We start from the raw sequence: 21,301 nt of genomic DNA, 5'->3' as shown, positions 1-21,301 counted from the left end.
TAAAATACAAATTAACTGCGTAAAACTTGCGAATATACAACATTCTTCGCTGTCCAATTGTCGCTGCATATAAATAGATTGTCAGGTTTACCGACCCTCGAACATGCAACGTACAATTGTCAATGGGAAAAACAATCAGTATTAAGATCTATACCATATATTTCTAATGATTGACCTTGAGCTTTGTTAATGGTGATTGCAAATGCTAATCGAATTGGGAATTGCAATCTTTTAAATTGAAAAGGCAGATCCGTTGGAATCTTGGGAATGCGAGGAATAAGAACAGCCTCACCCTCAAAAGGCCCTGTCAAGATTGTGGCCTCTATTAGGTTTTCCATTGTTTTTTTTACGGCAGGTCGAGTGCCATAGCAAAGCTTTGGTGGGTTTATATTTCTTAAAAGTATTATTGGTAGGCCTATTTTTAGTTGTAGCACGTGTGGTGGAAACCCTGAGAATAATATCTGGAGGTAAAAACTGATCACCGACCATAACGATGGCCACTTCGTCGATAGTTGGAGCATTGTATCTACGCACATGTTGGCCAGGAGGCGTTTTGTCAGCGGAAATAACAATTTTATGCGTATAAGTAGGCATCAAATCGATGGCTGTTTTGAACAGACGCACTAAATTATTATTTTCGTGGAAAAGATGTTGTAATTGGGAAACGATTGTCCTTTCAATGTTGGGAGAAATTTCGCAACGTGCATTCAATTCAGAATTTCTATCACTGATGAAGTACAATTGTAAAAATTTATGATTCTCGCCTGAGAATGGTAGAAGAGACCCTGCTCTATGATAAATTTGCCCTTTTACTTTGAAAGTAGACATAAATTGATCTGGATTTTCAATTTGGGCTCCAAACGACGTCATTTGGAAACATGAGTTGTATTTTCTGATTCATTTATATTCCTTATGTCCCGGTGTCCCGGTCGTCATTTATATCCCCCTGTTTTATATCCCGCTTATTTTTCAGTTTTTTCCTTTTTTTAGTTTTTTTTTTTTACTTTTTTAGTTCTTTTAGTTTTTACGTTTTTTAGTTTTTTTTAGTTTTTTAGATGATTTTTTTTTAGTTTTTTACCTTTTTTTCTTTTTAGTTTTTATTGGTTTTTACCTTTTTTTAGCTTTTTATCTTTTTTATTTTTTTTATTTTTATTTTTAATTTTATTAGTATTCTTTTTCTCTTCTATTTTTCATTTTTCCTTTTTTTTAGTTTTTTTTAGTTTTTAGTTTTTTAAGTTTTTTCCTTTTTTTAGTTTCTTTAGTTTTTTTAGTTTTTCGGCTTTTTATTTTTTTATTAGTTTTTAGTTTTTTTTTGTAGTTTTTGCCTTTTTTTGGTTTTTTCAGTTTTTTTTTTTAGTTTTTAGTTTTTTACCTTTTTTAGCCTAACCAGGATTTGAACCTGGGACCTTCATTCTCCGTTCTGACACCCTCTCTCACCGAGTGACTACTCCAGCATGTTCATTTTGGTGTTTTAAATGGTATATTATTAACCAAATTAATGTGTTTTACAATATACTAAGCATCGTCATAACAAAAATGACGGCAACTAATTTCATGACGTCAGCCGAAACATGACGTCACCTGATCCACAGATCCACAGACCCACAGACAGACAGACAACTTATTTTTATATATATAGATATATATATATATATATATATATATATATATATATATATATATATATATATATATATATATATATATATATATATATATATATATATATATATATATATATATATATATATATATATATATATATATATATATATATATATATATATATATATTTGTAATCTTGTAAACAGTGCCAGTGTAGTAGCATGAATTACCCTTAAAATCTAATTTGAATTGTTATTTATTTGTTAATACTAATTTATTCATGCATACTAATCAGAAACTAATGAATATGGTAAATTTGGTTTTATCGAGAATTTTGATCTTGATAATAATTTTAAGTTAGGTCTATCAGCAAAAGTCTGAAGCTATGGTTTATCTTGCGTTCAAACTGTTGTAAAGTATTTAGATGTAAGGTATGTAGATGTGAGGAATATGTCACAATATAATGTTACACGATATGTGGTAATTCTTTGACTCATTTGATAAATTTGGCTCATTTTGACCCAAAATGAATTAGACCCAAAAATGACCACAAGTTTTGGCAGCCCTGACCAGTTCGCATCCCTGGCAATTTTTAATTATTTCAAAATTTCTGCTGCAATGATGCCAACAATTGTTGTCAAACAATGCCCAGCCGATAAGTTAATAATTTTATCATTTTTATTTTCTAATATTTTCAAATTTGAAATACGGTCGCTATTTAGATGTGAGGAATATTATAATGTTTCACAATCTGTGGTAATACTTTAAACAACAAAGAGAGATAAAACTCTACAAAAAGAAAACTTCAAACGAGACGACGGCCAGTAGAGAGGAAAGACTAAAACAACGTGGATATTTCGCCTGTATCTAAACAAGGCGTCCTCAGCACAAGATAAAAAATTAAAAGAAAACTAATCTAAAATCAAATAAAAACCACCACACATAATAATAAATACAATTGTCGCTACTTATCCACGTAGGGTAAAGCAGCTATTTGAGTTACTTCAATGAGAATCAAAGAGCAACTGAGGAAAAATTATGAAAATTGAAACTTAGTTAATTATTCTGTTGCGAAATAATCCTCTTGTAAGCTAATATTGAAGCAACTCTTTTTGGTCTAGTGGGTAATCTTGTCCCCTAGTGATTGTGTAAAATTTTAATTCCCCCATCGACTATTGGTTCATTTTTCAAAAGAATATCATAAATTGGGTCAATATTTAAATTCTCTGTGTCTCTATTTATTGGAATATTAGCAAATATATGGTTTTTAATTTTCTATAGCCTCCCTCGCCCACTGAGAAAAACCTCTATCATTAGAAATAGCTGTAGCCTCATCAAAATGTATAAAATGTTCGGGATAAAAGAATGTATGTTCAGCTAGAGCCGAAACAAAAGTTTCCGGAGGCTTTCTTAATTGTAGGTTTTTTCTATTGAGTTGCGATGCTCAATAAATCTTTCAGTAAATTGTTGGTGAGTTCTACCAATATAAAACTTTCCACAGGAACAAGGAATTTTATACACCCCACTAACTAAATCTCTCCGGGTTAAATACTTCCCAGAATTAAGAAAACTACCTAATGATCTCACTGATTGGAAACAAGTATCAAAGTTATGTTTACCTAGAATTTGTTTAAGCATCTCCCCCAAAGTAGGTACATAAGGTAAAGAAATGAAACTTTTTGGTAAGTTTAATTCTGTGCATTGTGAAACCCCAATAACCCTATTGTGTTTAATGCGTCTATTTTTTATTATTTTATCAATGAATTCAATCGGGTAGCTATTACAAAATAAAACTTCCCTCAAATACAACAATTCAGAATCTAAAAACTCCCGGGAACAAATTCTGAAAGCTCTATCCACCAGTGCAATCACAACCCCTCGTTTCACTGAAATAGGGTGGCACGAGTGAAAGTTCAAATACCTATCACTGTGAGTAGGCTTTCTATAAACTGAAAAAAGTAAATGGAACTCACTTTTAATCAATAAGATATCCAGAAAAGGTAGTTTATCATTTTCTTATTTGACTCATTTGATAAATTTGGCTCATTTTGACCGTGGAAACAGACCCAAAAATGACAAGTTTTGATCCTAGACATGATCAGACAAAGTCAAAGAGAGGCATTAGAAAATTTATGTGAGTAGGCCTATCCATCAGTATTTTGAGCATACCAGCTTCAATTTTAACAGTGATCAGACGGCTGTTCTAGCGTTTAACTATACAGGAAGCAGATGTTGAGTAAGTCTATCAGGCATTTAAGTTCCTTTTGCTAGCAGTCTTACTTGCCTGGGTATGTCTGTTGAAGTGAATCTGAAAGAAGCTGCAAACCTGGCAATGAAAAATTTGTCTTGTAAGGTCCGGGCTGCATATGCAACCCTGGCTTCAAACGGTTCAAATCTAAGTTTAGCACACCAATTTGAGTTTAGAATAGCCTATTAGTTGCTCACCAGCTCACTCCCGTTCCTCTCTGGTCTATTTTTAATTGTGGTCAGAGAAAGTAAGTTCACGGTCTTTATTAAAACTTGCAGTTTTTGATTGAACTCCCAACTTATACATGCACCTTTTTCCTGCAGCGTTATAAAGATTTTTCTACTGAATACTTGGTAAAGTGTATTTTTCTTTTTGTTGTTTCTTGTTTTTCTCCGTCTTTTTTCGGTATCCCTCCTTTTGTTATTGTTTATAAATAAAATCAATGTATTTCTTTTCTTTTCTCTTTTTTTCTATTTCTCCACACTGTGTTTTACTTTTTGGGAGCTCTTGTAGTCCTTAATTAAAAATAAGTGGCTGACTGTTGAAGTCAAGATTTATGCAAACATCTGAACCATTTAAAATTAATGGGAAGATAGAAAATAAATAAGATATTATAAAAATTGTGTTTAATTAACCGTTTGGAGACATAGGGGCCCACAGACTCCCATACTGCGCAAGGATGGAAGCACTGTCATTGATTCTCATTGTCATGATTGAATGTCTAAATGTTCCCTACTTTTACTCTCTTCTTGAGCAAATCGTTCATCTTCAAACTTATAATTGTTCTAATGCTGTTAATGCAAAGACTGTTATAGGGAAAAAATTGAGGAACCAAAAAGGTGACGAGGTAAAAAAAAATGTCTGATGAAAATCTTTGAGATGTTAAAAACAAACATTAATTAATGCTAGGACGCATTTAGGAATGTATATCTTTTTTAAAATTTGTAGAAATTTTTTTTCAAAGAGATTAATATAACATAAGTCCCAATAATTGCATAAAGACGTATAATAAGCAAACTATTGTGAAGCAAAACTGTCAATCTTTTTCTTATACTAAATATAATCACTTGATAAAGCTTTGAAAGATGGATAGGAACCAAAAAATTCATATATTTATTGAACAAATTTACTTAGACAGAGAATACCTATTTTCAGAAGATGAAAAGAGATGCAAGCATTTTTAACACGTCAAATAAATTAAATAAAAATAAATCAAGTGGAAAACAAAAACTTCAATTACCTCTATTTTTTATCTCGATTATGATTAGGAAATTATTTTCAGTGTAATTTTTTGGTGCCTGTAAACTTTTTAATGTTTTATTTGCATTGTTTAGCCGAGGAATATGCTATGGTGAGGAACATCGCCAAACCTCTGGGTACAGTTCTTCAATGTGAAGAAAACTGGGACGATGAAGTAAACGAAACTCCGTTCGATCCCAGCAAGAATCTGTCAAAATTGCAGATCGCGCCGTAAGTTTCTTCGTTTTTTATGGCACCTGGTAATTTCCAAGTCACATATGGCGATCGCAATTTCTGTCGGTCTGTCGGTATTGGTTTTGCTAGTTCGGGCACTTCAAGATAAGCTAGGATGATGAAAATTGCCAGTTGTATCAGAGACAAGACCAAATTAAATTATAAATAGTCGCTTGCTCGATAAGATCATCTGGGGCGGGGGAGTGGGTGGACGGTTAATTTGGAAAAAAGAGGTATTTTTAACTTATGAATGGATTATGGGATTCAGTGAAATTTGATATTAAGAAGGACCCCGTGTCTCACAGCCCTTTTATGAAATTCCGACCGGATCTGTTGACATTGGGGGGAGTTGGAGGGGGAAACCGGAAATCTTGGAAAACGCTTAGAGTGGAGAGATCGGATGAAACTTGGTGGGACAAGCGTTACAATACTGAAGAAGAAGATACTACAGGAACACTGTATTTGTAAGTTTATCTTTGTGAGAATTGCCTATAAACAAAGAACAGCAAAATCGATAACTCTAGTACTGACAATAATTTTAGGTTCTGACCTCGTCACAAGTGCCATATGAGCTGCTTTTAGCTCTTGCTATTTTTTTATTTTTTTTTTGGGAGGGGGTATGATTGAAACATCTTATTTTTACTTTTTCTAGCCATAGCCCATGTGTGTTTAAAGCACTTAATATCTATCTATCATATGTGACACTGTGTAATTATGTGAGTTAGTTTTTATGGTATCATGTGCTTTATTATGTCTCTATTTAGATTTGCTATTGTTACGTTTTTTCATTGTTACTGTTATGTACCATGTTTTGTTTTGTGCGCATATTTTGTGTCATTTTCTATTTTTTCCCAATGCTTAAAGTGCTTAAATGCTTAAGCTTATGCAATGCAATGCTTAAAGCTTAGCTTAAAGTGACTTTTGTTGTAACAAAAATCTATTTGTCAGTAAACATTGTGAAAATCTTAATGCACTTTGTGGAGATTTCTAAGCTTTTTTTACTGTCATTCCTAAAAAGTACTTTATGGCTTCTTGTTTTTCGTGTATCCGAGTATTTGCCGCTCCCCTTGGAAAACAGAAAATTCTAGATACATCTTTTTGACAACCTGGATGGCCGTAGTGCCTTTCAATTTAGCCCATAACTCTCTGAAAGTTCAAACTTAGTATGCTTAGCTGTTCTTAAGATATGTTGATATGTTGCAGATACGGGCTTTTGACGGCCATGATGCTCATTGTGTCTTTTCGTTTAGTTCAGCACCCCCTGAAAAGTGTCAAGGTCGTTCCTTAGATATTGAATATCCGCTCTTTTGGTAACCAGGATGCACGTTTTTTGTTTTGATTCAGTTCGATATTCCCTAAAAGATCCAGCTTACCAGTTCTTAAGATGTTACAGATACGGCTTTTCTTTAACCTGGATGTACACAGTGCCATTTCATTTAATTCAACATCCCTCTTACTCTAGAGTAAGGATGGATGATGGACAGTCCCTGGAAGGTTCAACATAAAACCCGTAGTATAGCTTGCTCGTTTTTGAGATACTGGTACTAGCCCTTGCGACAACCAGGGTGCAATAGGTCTTGGATAAGTTTATCCATTATCTCTATTAAGGGTGACCTTTTGATGGATATGCTTTTTTATTTCAACTGGCTCCATGAACACTTGTATGAGAAATTTAACGAGGCAATAATGGAGGTAATATAAAACAAAATGGGATGGTATGGATTGTCATAGACGTGTTGAGCTAATTGTTGGTGGGTCCTTCCAATATAAAAACAACCGCCAAAACAGGGGATTATGAGGCTGGTTTTATCCTTGCCGTACTCGAAAAGGTCCTGTATTTTTTTTGAATTTTAGAAGTGATATATTTATATATATATATATATATATATATATATATATATATATATATATATATATATATATATATATATATATATGTATATATATATATATATATATATATATATATATATATATATATATATATATATATATATATATATATATATATATATATATTCTTCCTAGTTTATCAGGAATTTAGGGTAGAACAATCTATGACAATACCCTGTCATATGTATATCATTGTTCCTAAGCAAATAGCCTTTAAAATTTTTTACATAAAATGAAAGTTCCGTTTGCCATTCACTGTTGGATTCTTTTGCTCAGTTACCCTATCAGCTACCCTATACTTGGAAAGTGTCTTCTTTTAAGGACATTTTTTGTTTTAAGATTTATTTTTTTATATTATCCTATGGACTTTAATGTATATTTTATATTATTATATTCTGCGCCGAAGACTGTCGACGGAGGTCTTGACCGAGATATTTGTCTAGTTTTCTTATATTTATTTACTGGTTGTTATTATCCTTGTATTTTCTTCTTTGCATCTTTTTTTTGTCTTATCATGCTTAGTCAGTGTGGTCTCAGAAATTATTTAGTTCCAACTCAATAACCTTAGCCATTATCGATGCATTAAAGATATGACCTTTTGACAACGTGGATGCACATAATTTCCTTTGATTTAAGTCCAGTATACCCCTTAACATTCTTTGAAAGTTTCAAATTAATGTTCTTAGTTGTTCCCGAGATATTGAATATAGCCCTTTTGACAACCAGAATGCCCATAGTGTGTTTTGACTTTGTTAAACATCGCCCCTAATATCAAACAGTTCGTGGTAACGAACTGTAGTAAGGAGCGACCCGGCTCAATAGTAACCAAAACTCTAAAAAATGGAATTTTGATACCAATAGCTACATCAAAAGAATCGCATTTTAATGCTGGTTTTAAATATATAAGTTTCATCAAGTTTAGTCTTACCCATCAAAAGCTACGAGCCTGAGAAAATTTGCGTTATTTTAGAAAATAGGGGGAAACGCCCCCTAAAAGTCATAGAATCTTAACGAAAATCACACCACCAGATTCAGCGTATCAGAGAACCCTACTGTAGAAGTTTCGAGCTCCTATCTACAAAAATGTGGAATTTTGCATTTTTTGCCAGAAGGCAGATCACGGATGCGTGTTTATTTGTTTTTTTTTGTTTTTTTTTTTCCCCAGGGGTGATCGTATCGACCCAGTTGTCCTAGAATGTTGCAAGAGGGCTCATTCTAACGGAAATGAAAAGTTCTAGTGCCCTTTTTAAGTGACCAAAAAAATTGGAGGGGACATAGGCCCCCTTCCACGCTAATTATTTTCCCAAAGTCAACGGATCAAAATTCTGAGATGGCCATTTTATTCAGAGTAGTCGAAAAACCTTATAACTATGTCTTTGGGGACGACTTACTCCCCCACAGTCCCCGTGGGAGGGGCAACAAGTTACAAACTTTGACCTGTGCTTACATATAGTAATGGTTATTGGGAAGTATACAGGCGTTTTCAGGAGGATTTTTTTGGTTTGGGGGAGGGGTTGAGAAGAGGGGGATATGCTGGGGGAACTTTCCTTCGAGAATTTGTAATGGGAGAAGAAAATTTCCATGAAGGGAGAGCAGGATTTACTAGCATTATTCAAAAAAAAAACAATTAAAAAATAAAAGTGAAAAAGCTTTTTCAGCTGGAAGTAAGGAACAGCAATAAAACTTAAAACAAACAGAAATTATTACCCGTATGAGGGGTTCACCTCCTTCTAATACCTCGCTCTTTACGCTAAAGTATTTTCAGTAATTTCAACTACTTATTCTACGGCTTTTGTGATTCAGGGGGTCATTCTTAATGAATTGGGATAAAATTTAAGCTTTAGTGTAAAGAGCGAGGTACTGACGATGGGGCGAATCCCCTCATATATGTAATAAAAACATGAGAATACAAAAGTTCTTTACGTAAGCTAATTTATAAGTTACGTAAATCTTTTACCAATAAAAAGATTCGTAAAAAATTAAAAGTTCTAGTTGCCTTTTTAATTAACCAAAAAATCGGGGGGCAACTAGGCTTCGTCCCCCGCTCTTTTTTTCTCAAAATCATTGGATCAAAATTATGAGAAAGCCATTGAGCCAAAAAAAAAAAAAATATGCAAATTTCGTTTTGATTATTCCTCTGCGGAGAGCCAAAATCAAAACATGCATTGATTCAAAAACGTTCAGAAATTGAATAAAAAAAAACAAGTTTTTTTGACTGAAAGTAAGGAGCGACATTAAAACCTAAAACGCACAGAAATTACTTCGTATATGAAAGAGGCTGCTTCCTCATCAACGCCCCGCTCTTTACGCTAAAGTTTTTTACTGTTTTAAAAAGAAGAATTGAGAGAAAGAGTCAAACTTTAGCGTAAAGAACGGGGCGTTGATGAGGAAGCAGCCTCTTTCATATACGAAGTAATTTCTGTGCGTTTTAAGTTTTAATGTCGCTCCTAACTTTCAGTTAAAAAAACTTGTTTTTTTTATTTAATTCTATAAAAGCTTCAACTAATACACTCGGCTGTTCCTGAGATACTGTAGATACGTCCTTTTGATTAGCTGGTTGCACATAGAAAACAGATGTTGTTTTAAGGGGGACTGTCACAGGGACTCGAACCTTAAAAAGTTTGAGATTAGATTTCTGCGATGAATCTGAAAAAAAAAATACATTTTTAAGCTGATATATTTCAAATCCCTTTTGGAGTCCTTTGGTCTGGCTTAGCTTACAAAAAAAATGTAAGAAGGGCGTTGCGGTAGCATGTATCATCGGGAAAATTTTCTGATAACCTCCCAACCCCTTGCCCCTTTAAATATCCTTGGGCCAAAAATGAAAATAAACTTCCGTTGGTGTTTTTGCGTTACTACAAATTAAGTTTCAGGAAAATCTTTTTAACTAGAATAATCATCGTTAGGAGTGTAATAACTGACTAGCGACAAAACTCCTGGTTTTCAGAATTCCCTTCGATTTAGTTCAATATACCCCTCAACATCTCCTAGAAGTTTCAACTTAATATTCTAAACTGTTCCTGAGCTAATGCGCAAGCCCACATTTCCATTTTAGAACATTTGTTTAAGCAATCGCAAATTTACAACGTATGCGGCCTTAGTTTCAAGGGCCATGGGGGCCATTTCGTCATGGAGGCATATTAAATAGATCTTTGACTATTTTGAACAAAATGGCTATTTGAAAATTTTGATCTTACATCCTTAGACAGTGTTGACTCGTGAAGTGGTAGACTAGACCCTTTTAAGTGAATAGTTCCTTCCGAAGTTTCTAGGGCCACCCTGTATATGAAGTTGCGTTGGAAAAGAATGGGAAGTAAACAATACATTGAAGGATTGTGGTTCTTTACTTGTAGCGTTACTTCTGATAATATGCCCAAGTTGATATATAGCAAAAGAGTCTTTCTTTGCTGAGTGGCCAATGCGAAAATTATTCTATTGGCCCATTAACAATTTTTTTGCTATTTTCAATAATTTTTTTCATTATTTTACATTATTTTGTTTTATTTGTTCCAGGGCTGCCTCTGGTTTAAGAAAAGCCGAAAGAAAAGAATTTAAGAAAATGGCGAGAATTGTCCTTGAAGCAAGGCAAGGGCTGTAAGTAATACGATTGCGATAATTTTATAGTGTTAACAATTTCTGTCTATTCAATTGCAATTTATTTCATTTTCATTTTGGCACTGATAATGCGGGCAACATAGCTATGCACACCCCTCTGTCTCAATCTACTTAAAAATTATTTCTTTACACCCTCCCAAAAAGATCCATTTCCTTAGATCTTTCTTAACGAACTCCTACCATCAAATTCAAGGACGATCTTTGGCAATCTTTCAACTTCATCCACAGAACGTGTCCATCACGCCATCTCGACCTATTGTCCTAGAAAGCTGAGTAGAACCACATTTTTCATATAGCTTAGCTTACTAACTGAAATGCGGACAGTCAGACTCGTATCTCAAACGATTCATAGATGTTTTTTCTGTAAAATATCTAATAAATCCTCCTCCATCTTCTGGAGCAATGTTTCAGGCCATACTTGACCATCGTCTTCGCTGCAGCTTCCGGTATTATAATCTTGGTTTGTAGACTTATGTCCTATTCTTGCAAACTTTTTTCAGCTCTGAAAAACTCCCTTGGTCTTGGCTATTCTACTTTTAATATCTTCGTTGCGTCCACCTATTAATACTACCAAGGTAAGTGAAGCTGTCCACTTGTTTCGATCTTTTAGTTACCCAACATCATTTGTTCATCTTCACTTATTTCTAGAGTAGTCTTATTAGTCTTCTTAACATTAATTTCCAACCCTATTCTTACACTCTGAACGCTCAGAACCTCCAAATATTCATTAGGTATGCTAACATTTTCGCCCACGACGCTCAAATCAGTGGCATAATCTAAGTCTTATGATAATTTTGCTTTTCCATGTGATTTTCCCATTTAAATTTCTCATTGTCTTTTGTCGTGTTTCTTAGGGCAAAGTCCATCAAAATGATCCGTATAAATTGGTGTAGAACGCAAACAATATGTTCGAATTCTTGTACTTGACAATAATCACTTTAATGATTATTGTGATTATTTGGAGTTGTTGGCTCGCCATGGAATCCCCGCACCACACCTCCTACGAATCTATTTCTCTTTTACACGTTCCACACTTGGATACTGTTCCCCTGTATGGCATTTCGGGCTGACTAGGGAACAGTCGGACCAGGTTGAGAGGGTGCAATACCGTGCCCTCCTAGTAATCTCAAGAACCCCAAAAGTACCGTACATATCCCTCCTTAATCAGTTTCAACTTCAAACGCTTCAATTTCGTTGTTTAAAACTAGTCCTATCTTTTGGCAATAAAATATTGTCCAGCCCTATACACCGAAATATCCTCCCGCCCCAACATCAACCGGCACGGGTAAGGCCGCTCGGGGCCGTTGCAGAGCCTGTACCGAAACTTCAACCTGTGACTGTGTCACATGCTCGTTATGAGCTTAGTTTTGTGCCCTCGTTTGTTAAGTTGTTTGATGCTGGGTCGACTTTTTAATCCGGATTATTGTTGTTAATTGTATACAAAACAGTTTTCCCTTTCTCCTTCTATCTCCTTTCTTTTTTCTTTTTTCGTGTTTGTGCTGTTGCATTGATGATTTCTCTTTTCGTTATAACCTTGTGTATACTTGTCGACTTATTTTCGGGTGTATGTGACAATTATTATTGTTAATTGTATATATTATAATTTGGTGAGTGTTGGTTTTGTCTTGTCGACGAACTTTTGCGTGTGCATGACAATAAAAACTAATTATCGGCTCTGTCCATCGCATGTTTTTTAAGTAAAATGAATTTGAATTAGAATAATGTATTTGTCTGGTGTACCATAAAAGGATACGACCTTCACTAAATCTCTTCTGTCGACTGAATCAAATGTTTAAAGTACTATTGTAAGCACTCTTCTCAAAATGTAACGCTGCCATTAAAGGTGCATAATTTTAAACAGCGACACAAAATGTCTCTATAAATTCGTGGTATTCCGTCATCTTAAAACTATGATGGCGGATACTTAAGATGGCGGTTTTAAGGAGGTAAAAATGTTCGTGTATTGATATCATTGGTATTTCAAAAGAATGCTGTTTTTTTATATAAATGTTTTGGCGCTTTGCACTTGGTGAGTTTCCCATTGGAGTTGCATCCACTTGGTGAGTTTCTTAGTTGCATCCTTGCTTTTGTGCTTTCATTGAGCTTTCTTTTAAAAAGATTAATGGTACTTGTATGATATGTCCCTAACCGCTCAAGTGGTTCATGCATTGACGCACTTTAAACCGGCTTCTTACGTTAGTTTCTTTTAGATTAGCGTGAGAAAAGAGAAAGAGAAGTGCCAGAATAAATGGGAAATATATAATTTGGGCTATATATTTGCACATTAGGTGGGTTGGGGGTAAAGTGTTTGGACAGTGTGAAGTCAGAAAACAATTCTTACTTCATAATATGAGAATAATTGTAGCCAACACATTTTGCATGTAGAATGCAAAATGTGTTGCATCCCCACCCCCTAATTTCCAAATATATAGCCCAAATTTGCTTCTTAAGTATTATATTTTTTATCATACTTAGGCATATTTTATTAGGATTAACCTAACTTTACTTCTTGAGTGGTAGGGGGTATATCGTACAAGTACCAGATTAATATCCTCTCGTGGAGATAGTTCCAAGTAACTGTGTAGTGCAAAAAAAAGGCAGGGTTATCGGTAATCTTACCTAGGTTTTTCCTCCTTTAGAGAAATCTAAGCGAGTTATGTTCCAACGTGTCTGGCTTGTTACTCTGACAAATGTACGCAAGAACCCCTGAGAAAAAGGATAGAGGTATATTTGTGGTATTGAGTGTGCATTTGTAAGTATAGTTGAGTTTGATAATAAGTATGGACAGAGTCTATATATTTGAGCTATGTGTGGCTATTTGTTTACTTTTCCTTTCACTAACATGCTTTAAAGACTAAGCTCCAGCTAATTCGGAACGTGATAAGGGCTGCCTCTTGTTTCAATCTATAATACACAATTCCAGAAAGGTTTTAAAAGGGAAAGAAGGTTCTTCTTAGTAACACTGCTGTGTTAGTGGCGCTCTTTCTCAATTTTAAGTACATCCACGTTAAAGCCCCAAATGTTCTCTTCTATTTAGCTTCTTTTGTTGAAGCTTCTTCTTCTTTCTATTTCTCTTCTTTTGTTATTTTCTTTGTTGGGAAAAAAGAGCTGGCAGCTATAACATGTTAACCCATACACTGATGACTCGCTTCTCATGGTATGGACACCACGTATGACAATTAAGAAAAAATAATATAATAAAATAACCGATAAAACGGGGGTAAAATCATCCATTGTACAGAAAAGAAGAGTACAAAAGCAGATATTTAGGCAGTGATGTCCGCCAAGCCATCTTCAGTGCTCAAAGAAAAAAGAAGGAAACTAACCTTTTGTAGTAAACTCAAAAAGAGCAGTAGAAAAAATGAATCAAACTAAACTAAAACCAAGCCAGAATAAATGATAGACCATTCACCGATTAGATTGGGCAAGAATTCTCTGTCTAGCGATTGACTTAGCTTGCCAAATGACCCGATGTATATTAAAAGTGCGGTCAGGTGATTCTTAGAACATATTTAATAGACATCCAGCTTTCTTCAGATTTGTTTTCTTCCTTTTCTGTCTTCTCTATTTCTTTCCACTGCTAAATATAAATAGTGTAACTAAAAAAAAATGGTTTTCGTGCTTCTTTTTCTGCAAATCTAAACCAAAGTCAAAATGGGTATCTCACATTTAGTGAGCATAAGTAATTCTTGAGAGATTTGTATCCAAAATTTTTACTTAGAGAGAGAATACCTATATTAAAAATAATAAAATGAAACATTTTATAACATCTTGCATGAGGTAAATAAGAATAACCCAAGTAAAGAAAATATATTTTGGCAAACCAACGATGTAAATGCTTTGCTTGCATTAATGCCTAATTGCCTTCTCCAGAGAAAGATCTTGGACATGCCAGAAATCTCACGAAGTATTTTTTAGTATATTTTACTAAGTAAATTTTGCAAAGAGAAGTAAAGAGCGAATCTACACATGACTAGAAATACAGCCGAATAGTAATTCGTGCTTTAAACGAACGTCAATAAATAAATAAAGCCTAGAACCAACAGAAACTACAATAGAAAATCAAGTCAAATTTAAAACGAACAGATATTGCCCTTTGCGATTTACTGGGGGGAGAGGGTGCTAAAAAAAGCCCGTGAGTGGGGGAGCTGATTGCCCTATAACCACTCGACTCTTATAAATGGCGCTGGAGTGTTCAATTTCCAATTGAATGACTTGGAGAAAAAAAAAACTAATACATGGGAGAAACATATAAAACTATATGCAAAAACGGAACTCCTGGCTATTCAGTGGCAGTTTCAGAAAAATATGCTATCTCACGTTTCAGAAAGATCTGTCTGCAAAAGCTGTTATTGTAGTTGCAGTGGATTTGCTATTAGGAAAATACCGAAATAAAGTTCAAAACTTGTATTGAATAATTGAAAATTGAAAAACTAAATTTATTGCCCGGAAAGTTTTTTGGGTGTGTGGCTGAGTTTGCTCAAACTCACTGTTCAGTTTTGGAGCCAGTATAACATGGATTGGAATAAAAAAAATACATTAGAAATGTTTTTGCTAAGACTATTTTTGATCAAATTAGAATTAAAGATTAGTAAAAAAAAGACACGTGACTTGTGAGTGTTTTCCAGTTACATGTATTCTTCCCTCTACTTTTTCACCCAGCTTGCTGTTATGACAACTTAGCACCTAAGTTAACATTAGATGACAAATAATATTTTTCTCTTTTTTTTTAACAATGGATTGACCTTACTTTGGCTTTCTAGGGCTATAATGAGAGAAAGGTTGAGATGGCTAGGAACGTTCTGTGGATGAAGGATGACAGATTACCAAAGATGTTCCTTGTCCGCCAATTGTCTAGGGTCAAACAAAAAGCAGATGGGGGTGGAATCCCAAATGGGGTGGGAGGATGCCGTAAAGACAAGATTTAAGGGAAATGGAAGCTTCTTGGGAGGATGTAAAGAGGGAGGCTTTGAATAGATCGGGATGGAGGTGAAGCGCGCGTTTATCTGTTGGCCTCAGGCGGTTCGGTGCTGCATTGAGTTGTTAGTAGTAGTTCACTATTTTACTTTGAATAGTATTTGACCCCGACATTGGGTCTTTCAGAAGTGTCACTATTTTTCTAACTGTTTAAGTTTAACTGTTTCTAACTTCTAAGAGATTAAAAAAAGATTTAACAGACGAGATAATTAATGTTGAAAAGCTCTAAAGTTCTTTTTTTTTCCTATTTTCTGTTTCTAGATAATATTTTTTTGTCTAACTGGACTTAAAATCTAGAAGAACACCCATAATGTTTTTTAATTTTATTTTTTCCTTATGAGTTTTATTCATTTGGTGTATGACGGTTTAAAAAAAAAATGATTCTATCATTGTTCAAACTTTGTTTAAAGCATGTATAATTGTGTTTAATGTAGTTTCATGTATAAATTCGTAAACATTGGAAAAAATAGAGAATATTGACTGGAAGAGAATTAATTTGATTCAGTTAACAAGTAAAAAGAGGCTTTAACAGATCATTTAAAACAAGTATATTGGCTTTGTGTTTTTTTTTTCTTCGTCAAGTAAAGAAAAACTAGAGTAAGAAAAATAATAAATTATTTTAATGAAGTCATGACAAGTAGTTAGATATAGTTCTGGAAATATACACCGCTATCTACATCCTACCAATTAAAGAATGAATAAAGGTTCTGAAATTAGGTTGTATTTAAAAGGTTCGAAAACTGTCCTTAAAAAAAGGAGGGGGTAGCTGTTTAATATTATCCAGGAAAGTAATGTAATTTTCCTGTAAATTTAATTTAACTTCGTATTTTTTTTTTGCTTTCTACTTAGTTCCGGCTCATCTGGCTTATTTCCTATTCTTTGTGGCAATTTTAAGTCATTAAATTAAACCATTATATTTTGATTCTAGTGGAGAAGGTATTGATATACCGTCAGGAAATTTTACGTTATCCCGTTTGCCGTATCAGCCTTCTGCGGGTCACCTACCAAGTTCGTCTAGACAGAAAGATGCTGCTAAAGATGCTGCTAAACCTCAGCCTCCTGCTCAATTCCCTCCTGCTCCGGCCACTGTACGAAAGCCGAAAGGTTTGGTATCAAGATTTTTATTTTAGATTTACTGTCATTATTAGTGTACGGACAGGCCTAAACATGAAGATTTAATCTTAAAAATTTACGAAGGACCAACTCCCAGTCATAAGAATTTTTTGATAAATCAAATACACCCTAAACTGCAATGAACTTCAGGTATTTTAGCTTTGAAAATGTAGTTCTTTTTTGGACAGTCAAAGCCCCTCCCTACGAAGACTCACTAGTCGAATACTGGATCCTTTGCGTAGTTTGTTTAATTTATTGGTACGTCGCTACTTCACATATCAGACCCTTGAATATGGATTCTAAATACACAATTTGTGAATATAATGCTTGTATAGCCAATATGCGACCCGTCGTTTCCAGTAGGGGGGGGGGATTAGTCAAAACCAGAAAACTTGAGTCTTTGTTTCTGTATGAAGAATTACAGTAACCACTTTTTTTCTGAAAAAGATGGGTAACCTGGGGTTGAAACCTTGCAGGGGTAAGTATAAAACAAGTTTTGTTTTTCAATACCGAATCCCTTGTATAACATAAATACCTTCTTATAGTAAAATACTATTTATGTCTACGACTAACAATTTACCGCGTGACTAAACCGCCTGGTGCCAACAGCTACACTCCAACTCCGTCCAAACCTATTCTAAGGGTCATAATTACCCCCGCCCGTAAAGAACCATTTCTCTTTAGTCCTCCCTTTTGAGAGAGAAAGATGGGTTTATTAATATAAATAACAAAACAAAACAAGCAAATGGCCCGAAGCAAAGCTTGTTTGGGCTTACAACCCCAATACACATACAAATAAAACAATACGAAAAAGAAGAAAAAAAATAAAAAGAAAGGAAAAGGAAAAGAAAAAAGAAAAGAAAGAAGAAGAAAAAAAAATCAATTACCCTGCATATCAATCGAAACGGAATTACACTTCAAAAGAGACAAAACAAAAGAAACTAAGACCACTTTACCAGTACCGCCAAAATCAAAACCAACATCTTGGCTCCACTTGAGGTCCACTCAACCATCAAAACCATAAATATTGAGGCAAAATAGCTTTAATTCCCGCCGAAATTCAAGAAAACTATCCATGTTTCTCAAAGCCGTAGGTAAACAATTCCATGCATGGGGTCCTAGATGCCGAATAGAAAATTGAGATCTACGGGTAATAGCAAGCGGACGACGAATTATATCGGACTGTCTCGTAGAATGTGTGTGAATATCACTTCCTAATTCAAACATACTTTTAAAACATATTGGTAAACAATTTTGAAAATAATTATATATAAACAGGCTTCGATAAAAAGTAATAAGTCCTGCCAAAGGCAAGATTTTGCATTCTATATACCTCTTTTGTACCGAGTCTTTAAAACCTACACCACATAACACTCGAAGCGCTTTATTCTGCAAAACTCGAACACGATGGAGATGAGAAGGAAATGTACTACCCCAACCATTACAACAATATAGCAGATAAGGATGAATTAAGGAATAATATAGTGTTCTTAAAATATCTCTTGGGAAAATATACTGCCACTTTCTTAAAATGCCTACATTCCTAGCGAGTTTAAAACTAATATAATATATATGTTCTCTAAAGCTGAGACATTCATCAATTAAAACTCCTAGATATTTTGTACAATTTATTCTTAAAATACTCATATCAGCAATATTAAGCCTATCTATCCAAGGGTAATAATTTGAGCTCCTACCATACAATAAAAAGCAAGATTTACTATAATTCAAATTTAACTTATTAAGCTTCATCCAATTTTGTACAAACTCCAGACAAGAACTAATACGACTCAACAGCTGAATTCCTGTTTGTGCAGCCACAGTTATATGAGTGTCATCCGCAAAGCTGGGAACAATTACTTTTTCCCTATCACATCCAATGTCAAGATCATACGAAATCATATTAAAAGGTCTACATAAATCATTTATAAAAATTAGAAATAACAGGGGACCAAGAACAGATCCTTGAGGTACTCCAAGTTTAACACTACTGACTGAAGAAACATTATCCCCTAATTGTACATATTGAGTTCTTTCTTTTAAAAACGAGGACAGTAATTCAAGAAATGGTCCTCTAAAACCGTAATTTTCTAATTTGGCAATGAGTATAGAATGGTCAACGCAGTCAAAAGCTTTTACAATATCAAGAAAAACAGAAGCGACTTTCATACCATTATCCAACGCATCATTCACAAAAGTTGTCAAAAATAAAACAGCATGCTCAGTAGATAAACCCTTCCGAAAACCAAATTGATTTGGATTAAAAAATGATTTACTCTCCAAAAATTCAACCATTCTTTTAGCTATCAATTTCTCAAACAATCTAGATACTACTGGTAATAAAGAAATGGGCCTATAATTTCCTAGTACATTTTTATCTCCACCTTTATAGACAGGAATAACTTTTGCAATTTTAAAACAACTTGGAAACACTCCAGTCCTTAAACATTCATTAAATAAATACACTAAATGACCGGAAATAACAGGGTAAATATACTTTAAAGTTTTAACTGTTACAAAATCAGAGCCTGAAGCTCCAATTTTTAATTTTTTCAGTGTTTCAGAAAGCTCAGAAGCGTTGATTGGCTTCATATATGCTGAAACATCACTTGCATTCGATAAATATTTCTTAAAACTACCTTCATGCTCAGAAATAACTATACTTTGGACCAGATCCTTTCCCACATTAGCAAAATGATGGCATATTCTATCAGCAGTTGTACTATCATTATGTATACCGTCAGGAAATATACCATCATTATTAGGGCTTCGACGGATTTTATAATTTGCCATGTTTTTCTAGGGTTACCTTCACAAGATTTAAATTTATTACAATAGTAATCAGCTTTGGCTTTACGAAGTAGTGCATTTAACTGGTTACTATAAATCTTGTATTCTGTTTTATCACTTACACTATTACTAGCCGCACACATTTTGAACAAATTTCTTCTTCTAATAATAGCCTTTAAAAGAGCTCGGGTGATCCATGGTTTCTTTGGAGTTTCTCTACGACGAGTTACATTTTTACAAATACTACAATCAATCAATAAACTATTTATAATTGAAAAACAATTTTGAAAATTAGCATTAATATCTAGTTCATTACTATTTAAAAATTCAAAATTACATTTCTCTAACATTAATTTTTTAATAACATTAATTTTACTTTTATAGTTGGACTTGTCTTTAAAAGTATGTGTTAAAAGTATACTATTTTAAAGTATGTAAGTATATAAAAGTATACCATTTATATACCATTTCAAAGTGCGAGAGCTAGGGATTTTTCAATTCTCGTTGTTTTTTTTTTTTTTTTAAACAGTCACCATATAGTGTTTAACTACCTCAAATAGAAGTCATTACGTGTGCCCATAAGAAAAAATGGATGCTTTCTTGTGATGGAAGTATGGTAAAATATCAGATATTTGCCAATAAAAATGGAGTTTTGGTTTCTAGCAAATATAGATTGAATATAACTCGACCAGCCACAATAACTAGGGTTGGCGTGTTCATAGATAACTTTTTAGAAATAAAAAATAGTTTAAATGTTTGTGTTATCTACAGTTTGTTTTGTTAGTGATCTCTTTGTTTTATATGAATTTTTTGTTGTTTATATGGCAATAAACAACAAAGAGAGATAAAATTAAAAAGAAAAAAATCAGACAAGATTACGGCCAGTAGAGAGAAAAGAGATGAAAGACTAAAATATCGCGGATATTTCGCCTGTATCTAAACTAGGCGTCGTCAGTACAAGATAAAAAGAACAAAAACCTTAAACTAAAAACATTTAAAACCACCACCAATAATAATAATAAATCCTGCAATTAAACAAATAAAACCTAAAAGAAATAAAAACAAATAAAACCATTACCAATAATAATAATAAATCCTACAATTAAGAAAGCCTCCTGAAACTTTTGTTTTGGCTCTGGCTGAACATACATTCTTTCATCCTGAACATTTTGTACAATTTGATGAGGCTACAGCTATTTCTAATGATAGGGGTTTTTCTCAGTGGGCGAGGAAGGTTATAGGAATTGAAAAACATATGTTTGCTAATCTTTCAGTAAATAGGGACACAGGGAATTTAAATATTGACCCAATTTATGATAGTCTTTTGAAAAATGAAGCAATTGTCAAAAAGGGAATTAAAATTTTACATGAGCACCAGGGGACAAAATTACCTACTGGACCAAAAAGAGTTGCCTCAACATTCGCTAGCAAGAGGATTATTTCGCAAAAGAATAGTTAACTCAGTTTACATTTCCGTAATTTTTACGCAGTTGCTTTGATGTTCTCGTTGAAGTAACTCGAATAGCTTCTTTTCCCTTCGTGGATCAGTAGCGACGATTGTACTTATTACTATTGGTGGTGGTTTTA

The 21,301-nt window shown here is 33.8% G+C and overlaps 1 protein-coding gene across 3 annotated transcripts in view; it reads left to right on the top strand.

The window, feature by feature from the left end:
- The window catches only part of LOC136037364 (gametocyte-specific factor 1-like), a 41,080-nt gene that overhangs the window by 11,833 nt on the left and 7,946 nt on the right, over positions 1–21,301 (top strand). For 2 of the 3 annotated variants that reach the window (XM_065720079.1, XM_065720090.1), the window contains exons 4-6: positions 5,188–5,323; positions 10,733–10,813; positions 16,740–16,915. In XM_065720079.1, the coding sequence (XP_065576151.1) occupies positions 5,188–5,323; positions 10,733–10,813; positions 16,740–16,915 (393 nt within the window). The remainder of the gene's footprint in view (positions 1–5,187; positions 5,324–10,732; positions 10,814–16,739; positions 16,916–21,301) is intronic. The other variant, XM_065720096.1, reaches the window with a different exon arrangement.

The sequence above is a fragment of the Artemia franciscana genome, chromosome 2 (genome assembly GCF_032884065.1).
Source record: "Artemia franciscana chromosome 2, ASM3288406v1, whole genome shotgun sequence".
Taxonomy (NCBI): domain Eukaryota; kingdom Metazoa; phylum Arthropoda; class Branchiopoda; order Anostraca; family Artemiidae; genus Artemia; species Artemia franciscana.
Note: the sequence above shows the minus strand (reverse complement) of the source record. Positions and strands in the feature narration are given on the sequence as shown.